General features: G+C 60.3%; 1 protein-coding gene across 1 annotated transcript; it reads left to right on the top strand.

Annotated features, from left to right (window-relative positions):
* Positions 1-746: 746 nt before the first annotated feature.
* OSBPL7 (oxysterol binding protein like 7) lies at positions 747-13142 on the top strand. Its single transcript, XM_028485653.2, has 23 exons — positions 747-908; positions 2182-2336; positions 2446-2571; positions 2746-2799; positions 3410-3523; positions 3879-3989; positions 4085-4202; positions 4880-4983; positions 5337-5429; positions 5514-5646; positions 5735-5829; positions 6012-6107; positions 6787-6924; positions 7519-7612; positions 8522-8754; positions 8900-9037; positions 9888-9951; positions 10052-10130; positions 11046-11190; positions 11289-11433; positions 11520-11646; positions 11857-11979; positions 12147-13142. The coding sequence occupies exons 2-23, from the start codon at positions 2262-2264 to the stop codon at positions 12253-12255; spliced, it is 2514 nt and encodes an 837-aa protein (XP_028341454.1). The 5' UTR covers positions 747-908; positions 2182-2261; the 3' UTR covers positions 12256-13142.
* Positions 13143-14074: the final 932 nt, after the last annotated feature.

Below are 14074 nucleotides of genomic sequence, written 5' to 3'. Positions count from 1 at the left end.
GGCCTCTCCCGTTGCGGAGCACAGGCTCCGGACGCGCAGGCTCAGCGGCCATGGCTCACAGGCCCAGCCGCTCTGCGGCATGTGGGATCCTCCCAAACCGGGGCACGAACCCGCGTTCCCTGCGTCAGCAGGTGGACTCCCAACCACTGCGCCACCAGGGAAGCCCCTCCAACTAGTCTTTTAACAGCCAGGTGGTTACTGCCCCAGACCTGCTCCTGATCCAAAGACTTGGTAGGCTGGGGGGTGGGGGGATGTCTTACCACATAGGTGCTTCCGGCCCCCATGGGTCCGGACCTGGTGGGGCATCACCCCCAATGACAGCCTCACTGTGGCCCTCTCGAACTTTGCCCTGCTGACTGCCTTTGGCAGTCAGTTGTGGTTCCATAGGGGCATCCCTCCCTTCCTGTCAACCTGAAAGCTTTGCTGGCTCCAAATTCCACAGTCTATTTTCAGATGTAAAACGAGAGGCAGGGGTTAATAAGGAAATGGCCTTGGGTACTAATTGGGGTCAAGGCCATGCTAGGGTGAGCCAATTCTTTACCAGCACTAGCTTGGGGCCAGCAGCTCCCTAGTCCTCTGTGATCTATCTGGAACTGTGCCCAATGGGGCTCTGCCCCCACTCCCAAGCTTTCTGGGCGCTGGGGAGTCGGCTCAGCCCTGAGTCCTCCGGGGAGCAGGGGGGCAGAGCTGAGCGGCTGCCCGGAGTTTGGCTGGAGGAGGGGCCGGGGGAGGGGGAGGTGAGGAGATCCGGCTAGAGGGGAGGCTCCGACATCTCCTTCCTTCCTGGTTCCTGCTGCAGCTGCCGCCACTGCTCAGCTCCATGAGCAGGGAGCTGGCGGCTCGGAGACGGTGACTCAGAGGCGGAGCGGTGCGCGGGCCAAGGAGCATTGGTGTCCATGGACCCTGGGGTAAGGGGGCCGCGCTGGCGTCAGCTGACATTCCCCAAGAAGGGGACATTCACCTGAAGCTGGTGGGTCTGCTCTTCCAGAGATGAGGGCGGGAATGGAGGTGGAAAGGGGGCACCCACCTGGCTCACCTCGACCTGCACCCTCTACTAACAGAGCCTCCCCTCCACCCGCAAGCAGTGAGGGGCCAGGATCCCACGGGGCCAGGAAGAGGGCACAGCGACACCCAAACACTGGAAGAGTTTGTTAACTTTCAATGGCTGAATGTAGGAGTTTCCCCCCAGGTCAGCCTCTGGTAGCATGGGCCCCTCTGCCCTGACCTCCTGGCCACCCACACCCCACCACGTCCCTGTCCCCTCGTGGCCTCAGCTCCACCGGAAGATCTGGGCTCAGGCCAACCTTGCCCCTCCAGTCCCCTCCCCCATCTCACACACACAGAGCCTCATGCATTATTGATCTCCCCGTGGAGCCAGGATGGCCAGGGCTGGTGCCAAGGGCGCCTGTGGGCACTGCTGTGGGACCTGTGCGGTCCTCGGCATGTGTCTCCAATGGCCCGTCCCCTGCTCTCTCCAGGTGGATGGCACTTCTCAGGAGCCCCAGGGGCAGGGATGAAAGAAAGGAGGCTTGGGAGACGGGGGGACAGAGGGTCCGAAGTGGGCATCCTAGGGGGGCAATTGATGGGAGGCACAGGGGAAAATGCGGGCTGTCTCAGGCCTCAGTTTCCTCAGGCAGAAAAATGGGAGCCCAGGAACTAGAGGATATGGTGGCCAATTGGTGGGGAGCTGGGGTCAAGAGGTTGGGGGGCTCTGTAAAGGGATGATGGCAGAGGAGTCTCCACGCCGTGGTGCTGGGGTCAGGGATCCTGGCGGAAGGGGAGCTGGGTTGAGATCTCACTTGTCCCGTCTCTGGATCCTTCTGTCCTATTTTGGAGCCTCTTCCTTCACTCCCCTGCCTCACCTCTGATGACCCCCAGGGAATCCTCCAGAGAAAGCACCGAGTGTTTCCTGGAGCTGGGGAATGTGTGAGTGCCTAAGGTGGGGCAGGGCTGACTTTTCGAGGTTTTCTTTTGGCACCGGCCTGCCTGCTGCGCGCTCCACCTCTCTGGGCAGTGGGCGCGGAGACTTGCCCAGAGTGGGGTGGGGACAGGCTTGGGAGAGGTGTGGCAGGTGAGCGGAAGATGTGCTCGGGGGCTCTCATCCCAGAGGGTGCAAGAGGGGCTGGAGGTGGGGAAGGTGAGAGCCGAGTCTGTGCTAACAGGGTCTCTCTCTGCTTCAAGGCCCCCCTCAGGACAAGGTGACATCTTTCCCCTTCCACTCTTCTCTACGTCCTCAGCAGGGAGTGGCCACTCCCTTCCCCATGGACTTCCAAGAGCGGGACCCTCCCTCCCTGGCTGAGAGCACACAGTCCGCAAAGCCCAGCAGTGCCCAGCAGGTCTGAGGGTGGGGAGCAGGCAGTGGGCGCACCGAGCTTGGCCCACAGGGGAAAAAAGGCAGAGGTGGTCGCTTCACCGGCCCCTCCCCAACTCTGTCCTGGACTGCAGGCCTCCGAGCTGTGGGAGGTAGTGGAGGAGCCTCGGGGCCGGCTGGGGGCAGAGGGTATCATGCCCGAGAGGCAGGAAGGCCACCTGCTCAAGAAGAGGAAGTGGCCTCTGAAGGGCTGGCACAAGGTAAGGAGGCAGGGCAAAGGGAGGGGCCAGATGGGGGCGCTGGACGGGGATGTGTGGGGTTGCCGGGCGGTACAGGGTGTTTGTGTGTCAGAAGAAACTTCTGTATGGTTGCTCTCTCCCCACATCCTTTCGTCTCTGTCCCCCGGGCCCTGTGCCTTCTGGGCAACGTCACAGAGATACTTTGTGCTCGAGGATGGGATCCTTCACTATGCAACGACTCGGCAAGATGTGAGTCAGGGCCTCGGCTGGGGGATGAGGGAGGAGTTTGGCCCCAGAGTGCCCTGGGCGGGCAGGGGGCTTCTGGAATCCCCCAGAGCAGGGTCTGAATCCCAGGGACACCAGTTATTGGGTGTGGGGTCTTGGGCAGGTTACTTCCCTGGGCCTCAGCTCCTCATCCCTAGGTGGAGAGAGTGCAGTCACCCATTTATAGAGTCTTCGTCTTGGTGAGGGCTCTCAGGACAGTGCCGCGCATAAAATAAGTACCCAAGACACGGGAGCTTTATCATGCTCGTCCTTGTCCTCTGCTCTTGCAGGAACAAGGAACTAAAGGCCTAGACACCCAGGCTCTCTCCAAGAAGGTGCTCCTTTCTCAGCCTCGCAGATTCCTGAGGGTGGGAAAAGTTTTCCTCACTCTGTAACTGCCTAGAGCTCAGATTGTGACTTGACATAGCGGGGTGTCCTGTGCGCAGGAGGACGACTGACAAGTCCTGCTGATACTGTGACTTGGGCATGAGGGTGAACCTGCTGCCTGGCCCTTGAGCCTAGCGTGATCTCAGTGATGGTGGCCCTGGTGGCCTAAAACCAGTCCCCCTTTCCCCCTCCGATCTCTCCACCCCAGATCACCAAGGGGAAGCTCCATGGCTCCATTGATGTCCGACTGTCGGTCATGTCCATCAACAAAAAGGCCCAGCGCATTGACCTTGACACTGAAGACAACATCTACCACCTCAAGGTGACATCCCTGGGAGCCAGGTGGTAGCTTGGCCCCCAGCCTGTCAGAGGCACTGGGGCACGCAGGAGAGAGGGACAGGGGCCAAGGGTCTGTCTGAGTTTGACCAGAAGGGAGTTCCTACCGTGTACCATAGCCAATGGCAGACTGGCCCTGTTGGTTGTTGTGTGAACAGGAACAGAGCTGAAGGCTTGGACACCTGCAGAAGCTGTTCCTGCCTCCCCTCAAGGGACCTTTGCACAAGCTATGTGCTATAGGGAGAGACCCTGCCTGCCTGCGGACCAGAGCCCCAACTTCTTGCCCCTAGAAAGCAATCCTTCCTTTCATGCATCCCTCCCCTTCTCCATCACCTCTGCAGATCAAATCCCAGGACCTGTTCCAGAGCTGGGTGGCTCAGCTGCGTGCCCACCGCCTGGCCCAGCACCTGGATGTGCCCCGAAGCCTGCTGCCCAGCACCACTCACCGGAAGGTAAGATGGGCCCTGGAGCAGGGACAGGTGATGTGGGGATTCAGGATGAGACTCAGGGAGGCAGGCACCTTCCTGACCCTTGACTCACCCCACAGGTTCCTGGGGCCCAGCTTCCGGCAGCGGGTAGTGCCTCGGCTCTGCCAGGGGTTGGACCTCGGGAGAAGGTGTCTTCCTGGCTGAGGGACAGTGATGGGTTAGACCGCTGCTCTCATGGTGAGGGGCCCCTGGCACTGCGCCTCCGTGGGGAGGGCCCATGCTGTTGCATCTAGGTGGCATCAGCAGTCACAAGGAGGAGAAAATGTTACCTCCATCCCTGCCTCTGGGAGCCCCAGTCTGATGGGGGAGACAGCCTCCGCCTCTAGGCTGATCAGGTCTCCTAGGGCCCTGCCCTGGGGAGCCTCAGGCTTACAGAGAATGGTGGGGCTCGTGCTCTAGGCATATAGACAGACCCGGACACAGGGCCAGGACTCATGAAAAAGAAGATCCAGAATGCCAACGCAGGGAGGGGTCCTGAGGAGTAGTGCCAGGGAAGGGGTGTGCACTAGAACCGGATTCCTGGAGTTGCAGGCTGCGATGCTGGCCTGGGAGAGGGAAATGCAAACCAAGGGGGGAGAGCAAGAGTGGGAGCCCCCTGGCCCGTGTGGAGGCGGCCGAGGTAAGGTGTGGTCTGGGGACAGAGTGCAGATTGGGGTGCGGGCACTCCCGTGAGGCCAGACCAAAGGGTGGGAGCTGGGAACTGCTTTGGGCTCGTGAGTGGGGGAGGGCAGCCAGTGTCGGGATTTCCGTGGCTGCCGGTGAAGTCTTTGGAGGAGGAAGGGAAGCTAAGGGACAGACTCTGGGGGGCCTGGCCGGTGTTGGGAGAGGGACTTCCTCATTCATCCTTCCCACAGAGCTCTCTGAGTGTCAGGGGAAGCTCCAGGAACTCCACAGACTCCTCCAGAGCCTGGAGTCCCTGCCCCGGATCCCCTCAGCCCCTGTTATCCCCACACACCAGGTAAGGTCCAGGGGAGGAGGCAGGGGCCCGCCCAGGGCTCTCTCCGCTCTTGCTGTCTTCATCTCCGTCACTTCCCCGGACAGGTCCCCAGTCCCCCTTATATGCTGCGGTTTCCTGGAGAGCCACCATCTCCCCGTTGCCCCTCCCCACCGTGTCCAGACCGCCTCAGGGTTGTCTTTCTGCCCCTTTGGAGCGACCCCTTCCTCCTGTGCCCAGGCGGCTGCCAGGCTGTCGGTCTTCTGCCTCCGGGATGCTGGTGTCTCTGCGTCCTCCTTCATGACCGTCTACCTCTCTCCTGGCTTTGGTGGTCCTCCCCACCCTGAGACTGAAACTCCCTCACCTCGACTTGCCAGGCCTCGGTGACGACCGAGAGACCCAAGAAGGGGAAGCGGACCAGCCGCATATGGTGCACACAGAGCTTTGCCAAGGACGACACCATCGGACGGGTGAGGTGGGGCGTGGACCCCAAGATGCTGGGTGGGAGGCTCTGAAGGAGGCTGCGCCCTTCAACCCCTCCCCTTCGCCTACAGGTGGGTCGTCTCCACGGCTCTGTTCCCAATCTGTCTCGCTACCTGGAGTCCCGGGACCCCTCGGGCCCCCGCGGGCTGCCACCCCCAGACTATGCCCACCTGCAGCGCAGTTTCTGGGCCCTGGCTCAGAAGGGTGAGTGCGTGCCCTGGGGGTGGCTGGGAGCAGGCGGGGAGAGGGAGAGGGAGAGGAAGGGAGTCTGATGGCCGGCCCGCCCCCACAGTGCACAGCTCGCTCAGCAGTGTCCTGGCTGCCCTCACCACTGAACGGGACCGACTGAGGGACCTGCACCAGGGTTCGGAGCTGTCCAGGCTGGGGGTGAGGCTGGGGACAGGGTGGCCTGCGGGAGGAGCAGGCCCGAGCCCGAGGACTGCAGGCCTGGGCGTGGTCGCGGACCTGGGCCGGGAAGGGAGGTTGGAGGAGGCAGGCTGCGCCTGGCAGGCTGGGGAGGGCTTCACCCGCCCCGTCCCGGCACCTGTGCCCTCACCCTCTCCCTGCAGGTCTCTGAGGCCGCAGCCGGCCCGAGGCGCCTCCACTCGCTGTCCGTGTCCTCCGACACCACTGCAGACTCCTTCAGCTCCCTCAACCCCGAGGAGGTGGGAGCCGGGGTGGGCTGTGGGGACCATTCCTCTGGGCCTTCTTTCTCAGCAGAAGTGAAGGCGTGGTTGGCTTTCAGATCTGAAGCTCCAGCCCCTTTCACGGAACACGGGCAGCAGCCACATCTGGGTCATTTCTTAACAGCGTGCAGAGCGCTTTTACTTTTAAGTCAGAGTCCCGTGAGGCAGTGATTCTTACCCTCAAGTTCACAGATGAGGAAACTGAGACTCAAAGGATCTAATTGATGGGCCCAGGCTCCCGTTCTACATGGGTTTGAATCTGGCTCCACTGTATGCTGGCTTCATGACCCAGAGCCTCAGTGTCCTAATCTGCAAAGTGGGGGTAATAATTGCACCTACCTGGTAGGGTGAGTGCTGGGATTGATGGAGTTGATCCACGCAAAGGGCTTGGAGCCGGGCTCAGAGTCAGCGCCCAGGCAGTGTGAGCAGTTATTATGGAACCCGTGTCTCCTCACTTCCAGGCCGGGATCTTTCCACCAGGCCTTCGTACCCCACTACACTCGCTCCCCTCTGTGTCTTCTCCTGCTCAGCAGGTCTCAGACTCAGATAGTAAAAGTTCCCAATCACACCTCCCTCACAAGGGAGCTGTCAGGCCCGGGGAGCCCTGCCTGACTCTCCCGGCTGGGCCTTGGGCCTGACACCTGTCCCGCTCCCACAGCAAGAAGCTCTGTACATGAAGGGGCGAGAGCTGACCCCTCAGCTGTCCCAGAGCAGCGTCCTTTCCCTCGCTGATTCCCACACAGAGTTCTTTGATGCCTGTGAGGTTCTCCTCTCTGCCAGCTCTTCTGAGAACGAGGTGAGGGTGTGGGGAAGCTGGTAGTGAGAGAGGAGGGACCCTGGGAATAGAGGGGTGGGGTCCCGGGAGACTGGAATCTGTAGATTCCCAAGTCCTTTCTAACCACCTTGGCCTCTTCTCTGGGAACACGTCCAGATCTGCTGGGTTTGTGTGGCCCTGCTTAGAATTCTCTGCTGGGGACCCTTCTTCCAGTTTGATGTGCTCCATCCCCATGGGTTCTACTGAAACTGCCGTCTCAGCTGCACCCCGTCATCTTTCTGTGACCTCATTTCAGCCTTAGCACTCCCTTGACGCTCACCCTCCTGACCCTGAATCCCAGTAATCCCCAGCTTCCCTTCCCTTAGTGTCCCACCAAGTCCCTGAGCTGTCTCTCTGCTAGTCGTAAGGCCAGGTCCTCTCCCTCCCAAGGTGGCAGGGCACACCATGATGCCAGGCCTCCCAGGGCAGTGTCTTAGGGCTCAGACCCTCCCAAATATATTCTCTTTCCCTTCCCACCAAAGGGCTAGCTGGGCAGATACTTGCCAGGCCCTGGGCACTGTCCAGTTGCCTGGGGGAGGCCTAGTCTGCCCAGCCTGTCATCTGTCCCTGGCCCAGGGCTCAGAGGAGGAGGAGTCGTGCACCAGTGAAGTCACCACCAGCCTGTCTGAGGAGGTGCTCGACCTCAGGGGAGCTGAGCGCTGTCAGAAAGGTGCCAGCCAGACGGGCGGGAGGGAGGGCTGGAGGTGGGCACGGCAACGGGGTTTGTCCAGGCCCAGGCCCCTTGGGAAGTAGTCCCTTGTAGTACTGGTGGGCTAATGGCTTCGGGTGCTGACTCCAGGGGTGACCCTGGGGGTGAGTAAGGCTAAGATGTGGCTGTGCTCCAGGGGCGGCCCTGGGGGTGGGGCAGCCTCAGCCTGGGGCTAGCCTCCACTCTGGGCTTCTGCGAAGGCTTGCATGGGCCTGATAGGCGGAAGGACCTGCTTTTTTTTTTTTTTTTTTTGCGGTACGAGGGCCTCTCACTGCTGTGGCCCCTCCCGTTGCGGAGCACAGGCTCCGGACGCGCAGGCTCAGCGGCAGCCGCTCCGCGGCACGTGGGATCTTCCCTGACCGGGACACGAACCCGTGTCCCCTGCATCGGCAGGCGGACTCTCAACCACTGCGCCACCAGGGAAGCCCAGAAGGGCCCGCTTTTTAGCAGTGTGGCTTTGTACGTGTCATTGTCCTTCTTGGAGCCTGTTTCCTCATCTATAAAATGGGCTGAATAATTTTGACATTGGTTTCTGTGCTTATGAAACGGAGCAGAAGCCAAGAGTGAGACTCAGGAAGGGCTTCTGGGGTGCAGGGTGTCTGTTTCCAACAGTGGGAACTGTCCTCTGGTTCTTAACCCTGTTGATCACCTAAATCCCCAGGAGCTCATCAAGAATTAACCACTCCCCCCCATCACCCGCCCCCCCCAAAAAAGAATTAGCCCCCAGCCGCCTGCCCCATAGTGAGTCGAGCCTGGGGCCTGGGAGCAAGCAGACCTAGGAGCAACTCAGGAGCTCGGGAGGCCATGGGCCTGGATGCGAGGTGCCCAGGGTAGAGTGACAGGCGGGTCGGCCCCGGGATTGTGTTCCAGGAGGAGCCGTGGGACCACCCCGCCGCCGATGCCTACCTGCGGCCAGTGGGCCCGGGGCCGACGTGAGCCTGTGGAACATCCTGCGGAACAACATCGGCAAGGACCTGTCCAAGGTGTCGATGCCCGTGCAGCTCAATGAGCCACTCAGCACCCTGCAGCGGCTCTGCGAGGAGCTGGAGTACAGCAGCCTTCTGGACCAGGCCAGCCATACCACCGACCCCTGCGAGCGCATGGTGGGTCCGCCCCGACCCCGCCCAGGCTGCCGCTGCCTCCCAGGATCCGGTCTACCGGGCCGACCCTAGGCCCCCGTCCTGGCTCATGGTAGGGTGGTGGCGGGGCGGCATCTCCTCTGATCCCCCGGCGCCCCGCCCCCTGCAGGTGTACATTGCAGCCTTCGCAGTGTCAGCCTACTCCTCCACGTACCACCGGGCGGGCTGCAAGCCCTTCAACCCTGTCCTGGGGGAGACCTACGAGTGCGAGCGGCCTGACCGAGGTTTCCGCTTCATCAGTGAGCAGGTGAGGCCCTGGAAGAAGTGGGCTGGTCGGGGCAGCCACGTGGCCAAGGCCGGGAAACACGCGGGCTTCAAGGGGCCAGGGTGTGGGTGAGAACACCCGACAGTCGGGCAGTCAAGGGAGGAGCTCCCCGCTCCTTGGGAAGACGGACTTCAAACAAGGAGTTACTGTACCGTGTTCTAGAGCTGGGATTGTGGAAGCTCATAGGAGGTTATTCAGCTCTATTGGTTGCTTGGTTTTTAAATCCTGAAGGCCACAGGGAGTCATGGGAGAGTTTTAAGCAGTAGAGTGACCTGCTTAGAATTGCACTTTATAGAGAACACTCAGGCAGTGGTGGGCGCCAGGGGATGGGGAGAGGCAAGGAGGGCAGGCTGTGGGATCCCTGAGTTCAAGGTTCCAGATGGGGAGCTGTTCTAATGAGGGTAAGGCCGAGTTTTTCCAAGGGTGTGTTGTGGAGATTGCAGGGTGATGATCAGCTTTGGGGGAGAAGATGATTAGGGAAGAGGGTCCTCATGGGAGGGCTGGCTTTCAGGCAGGGCATGGGTAGAGGCCCCACCTGTCACTGCTAGAGGACTTGGGCAGGGTCTCTGGAGGGCACCTTGCACAGGGTCAGCAAGGAGGGCCCTAGAGGGGAGGGAGGGAGAAGGGAGAACATAGGGGCCTCGTGGGAAAGAAGAGGGTGATGGAATTTGGATGGTGGCCAAGGACACCTAGACAAGAGACCTGGAACTAACTGGTCTTCTGGTTCCCAGGGGAACTGGGGATGGGGGTGAGGGATGTTGGGGGCCTGGGGTCAGGAGAAGACCCCAGGGTCCTCAGGAGCAGCCTCTAGAAAACTTCCTTGCTCATCAAGGTCTCCCACCACCCCCCCATCTCGGCGTGCCATGCGGAGTCTGAGAACTTCATATTCTGGCAAGGTAAAGGATGGGGCTGGGGGTGAAGGGCAGATGGGGGAGGGGCTGGAACACTCTCTGGTCTTATCTCTGCTGTTGCTCTCCTTCCCCCACCCAACTCCAGACATGAAATGGAAGAACAAGTTCTGGGGCAAATCCCTGGAGATTGTGCCTGTGGGGATGGTCAATGTGAGCCTGCCCAGGTGAGTGCAGGCAGCCAGGCCCAGCCTACAGGCCATCGTACCCCGTACCCCGGCTGGGATGGGGAGGTGGGAGGGACAGGAGAGAGAGGCCTGGTCTGAAGCTTCTCAGGGTGGGGCAGTGTCTGTACATTTATACCTGGGTTAACAGCAGTTGTCAATAAAGAAAGGTGAAAAGTCTTAGAGCTAGAAGGGCTCATCAAGGCCATCTGATCAAGTGGCTTTCACACTTTTTGACCATGACTCACAGTAAGGAATGCGTTTGAGACTTCAAGTCAGTGCACAGTAACCCATTTACACACACACACACACACACACACACACACAGAAGCCTAAAGTGATTCTAAAGTGATTTCAGACCTGCTCACAAGCCACATTTGAAGCACCATCATCTAGCCATGTTATAGGTGGGGAACTGCAGCCAGAGGCCAGCGCAGGGGTGGGGAAGACCCTGGACTTCAGGGTCAGAAGTCCTGGGTGGGAGTCTTGGTTCTGCTACTTAATAGTTAGACAAGCGGCAAAAAGACTTGACGCCTCAGAGCCTTGAGTCTGCTCGTCTATAAAATAAGAGTAATAAGTAATATTCGACAGAAGTGGGGAGTAAACAGGCTGATACATGTGACCAGACGTATATCCCAAGGACATGGACCGCGTCTATGTTTTTACTCCTGTGACTCCGGCACTCAGGAGCTTTCTCAACAAATGGAGACGTGTTAGTTGAATACTTTCTGTGAAGGCTGCTTTGCTTTATAAATATGTCGTCCTTCATGGAAGGACCATGAGCTGGAACCAGGACCCCAGGGTTCCTTTCCCAGACCTGCATGACCTGCTCTGATGAGACAGGCATCCCCCAGCTCAGGGTGGCACTTGTTCCTCAGGGCTGGCCAGCTGCCCCCCGCCATGCTCTGTCTCTCTCAGGTTTGGGGACCACTTTGAGTGGAACAAGGTGACGTCCTGCATTCACAACATCCTGAGTGGCCAGCGCTGGATTGAGCACTACGGGGAGGTGCTCATCCGGAACACGCAGGACAGCTCCTGCCACTGCAAGATCACCTTCTGCAAGGTGGGTGGCCTCCCTGCCCCACCTGTCCGTCCCAGCAGCTCGCCCCGGGGAAGGGGAGGGGACGCCTCCCTAAGCCCTCTGTCCCACCCCCACCCCAGGCCAAGTACTGGAGCTCCAACGTCCATGAGGTGCAGGGTGCCGTGTTCAGCCGGAGCGGCCGCGTCCTCCACCGACTCTTCGGGAAGTGGCCCGAGGGGCTGTACCGGGGACCCCCTCCGGGCGGTCAGTGCATCTGGAAACCCAGTAAGCGGGGTGCTTGGGGCGGGCTGGGCAGAGGTGAGGGCAGCTGTGCACAGTCCACCTGCCCCAGCCCCCTGCCTTCCCCCTAGACTCAATGCCCCCAAACTATGAGCGAAACTTCGGCTTCACTCAGTTTGCTTTGGAGCTGAATGAGCTGACGGCAGAGCTGAAGCGGTCCCTGCCTTCCACAGACACGCGGCTCCGGCCAGACCAGAGGTCAGTGCCAGGCGGGTGCCGCTCCAGAAGCTCCGGGCTCCTCCCTCCCCACGTGGGTTTCCACACAGACCTGGGACTATGTCCTTCCTTCCTTGAGTTGCCTCAGGGAGATGGGACCTGTTTGGGGGCAGAGCTGGGCAGGCACAGCGGCCTTGGATTTGGGGGCCTCTGAGAGTGGGCAGTTCTGCGGACTGCAGTCTGGATGCTCAGGTACCTGGAGGAGGGGAACATACAGGCCGCCGAGGCCCAGAAGAGAAGGATTGAGCAGCTTCAGCGAGACAGGCGCAAAGTGATGGAGGAGAACAACATTGTCCACCAGGCTCGCTTCTTCAGGTACCTCTGCCCCCCTCTCCAGGTCTCTCTGCAACCCAGGCCCCCCTCCTCCTCCCCACCAGCCCCTTCCTGCTTTGAGTGGGGCCGGCAGTGTAAGGCAGCATCTCGGGACCCCGGCCTCAGTGCTGGATGTTTACCCCTCTTCTTCCATGGCCCCCTTCCCCCAGGCGGCAGACAGACAGCAGCGGGAAGGAGTGGTGGGTGACTAACAACACATACTGGCGGCTGCGGGCCGAGCCGGGCTACGGGAACCTGGACGGGGCCGTGCTCTGGTAGCCCAGGCCCCAGGGGCAGGAGGCCCCGGTGCCCCCCTCCTGCCCTCCCCCCGACGGACACATGGGCGAGGCCAGGCTCTCCCACTCACTGCCCGGGAGACCAAAGGGGAAGCCCTGGCTCTGGCCCTCTCCCCTCTGCCGGCCAGAGGGGCTGCATCTCAGCCCATCACCCACCCCTTGTTTGGGGTGGGAAGCAGGATTCGTGTTTCCCCAGTCTTGTTGCCCCAGACGACCAGCATGTAAGACCCTCCTTGCTCTGTCACCCCCCTTCCTTACCCCGTGGGGTACTTGGGGGAGACTCCAGGCCCTCCAGGAGCTGTTCCCCATTTCAGTGCCTTCCTAGGACACAGGGGACCCCTCAACGTTCCCCAGGATTCCTATGCCCAGGACTCTGGCCCCAGCTGTGAGGCTGGGGTGAGTGAAGGAGAGGGGATGGCCTTTTCTCCCCCCCCCGCCCCTCCCATGCCCCGTCTCCAGCATCTTCTCCCCATCCCCTGGCCCAGAGGGGCTCCCTTTGCTTGGCCCTGGCAATTTCTCCTATCCTCCTGGATCCCCTTCTCCCAAACTGCAAAACGCCTGCAGCTGCCAGCTCCTTCGTCCCTGGTCCTCAAGTGGTTTCCTTCAGTCTCAGCTCAGTGGATGCCCCGGAGCAGACAGGGCAGGAAGGGCGCCTGGCCTCTGACCCACCCGGAGTGAGCGAGCACTCGTGAGAGTGTTGGTTTGTGTAGAAGAGTGTGTGCGCGTGCCTGTGTACTGCTTGCGGGCGAGCAGGATTACTCATGCAGGCTGGATGTCCCCTGCCGGGGGTCCGCCACCATTGCTGCTCATTTTACCAGTCTGCCTCTGATTAAGGTGAATTGCTATGACATTCCAAACTCCAGTAAAGACTGTCCCAAGCTTTGGCCTGTGACCATTCATTGAAAAGCACATGCGCTCAAGCCCGGTGAAGGCCCATAGCTCCCCACTCACCTGGGCTAAAGACCCAATGTCGTCTCTGTCCCTTAATCCTCACCTCCTGTCAGTTCTGCCTCAGTGTCTCTCTGGCCCCTTCTCGTGTATTGCACCTAGCTTAGGCTGGGCCCTTATCAACTTTCGCGTGGACTATTGCCGTATCCTTGGAGCCTCCAGTCACTTCCATTCTAATGCTGGCTTTCAGGGCGATATTTTAAAAGAGAAATATGGCACCTCGTACGTGCTTCAAATACATCCATTGCTTCTGAGCGCCTCAGGGGAAAACCCAGACTCCTTAACCGGGCAGAAAACTGTGTGGTCCCTGTCCCCCTCTGGCACAGAAGCTGCCCCGACCCCCAGCATCCTCGGTCAGCTCTGTGTTCACCCTCTCACCCCCTCAGTGACTTTTCAAGGGAAGGAGGGAGCAGGGAGGGACTAGAAGGGATGGCAGGACAGGGTGAGCTGCATTGTCCCCCCTCCCGCACTGCCTCAACTGGGTTCACGTCCCAGCTCTGTCATTCCAAAGCTGTTCTGATCTTGGTCAAGTACCTTGCCTTTCTGTTCAGGGACTCCGTGGTCCTTCATTGGGCTTCTTTTGTGTCTTAGAGGAGAATGTATGTCCAGGCTCCTGATTTCATTAGTTGTCTCCTAGCCCCTCAGCCCACCGCACTGCACACACAGGCCCTGCTCTGGTTTGAGGGATGTCCCAAGAGCTGGTCATGCTTTCTCAGGGGGCGGCAAGAACAGAGGGGACCCCTGAGCAACAGCAGCCCTTCCAATCCTAGTCCATTTCTTCTTCCCTCTCCTTCAGCCCACCCCCAGCCCTGCCCCTGGGGTTGTGGGGGGGGGTCCACATTTCTATAGTTTAT

Source organism: Physeter macrocephalus, unplaced genomic scaffold, assembly GCF_002837175.3.
Source record: "Physeter macrocephalus isolate SW-GA unplaced genomic scaffold, ASM283717v5 random_505, whole genome shotgun sequence".
NCBI lineage: Eukaryota > Metazoa > Chordata > Mammalia > Artiodactyla > Physeteridae > Physeter > Physeter macrocephalus.
The sequence above is the reverse complement of the archived record's forward strand: the minus strand, read 5'-3'. Positions and strand labels throughout refer to the sequence as shown.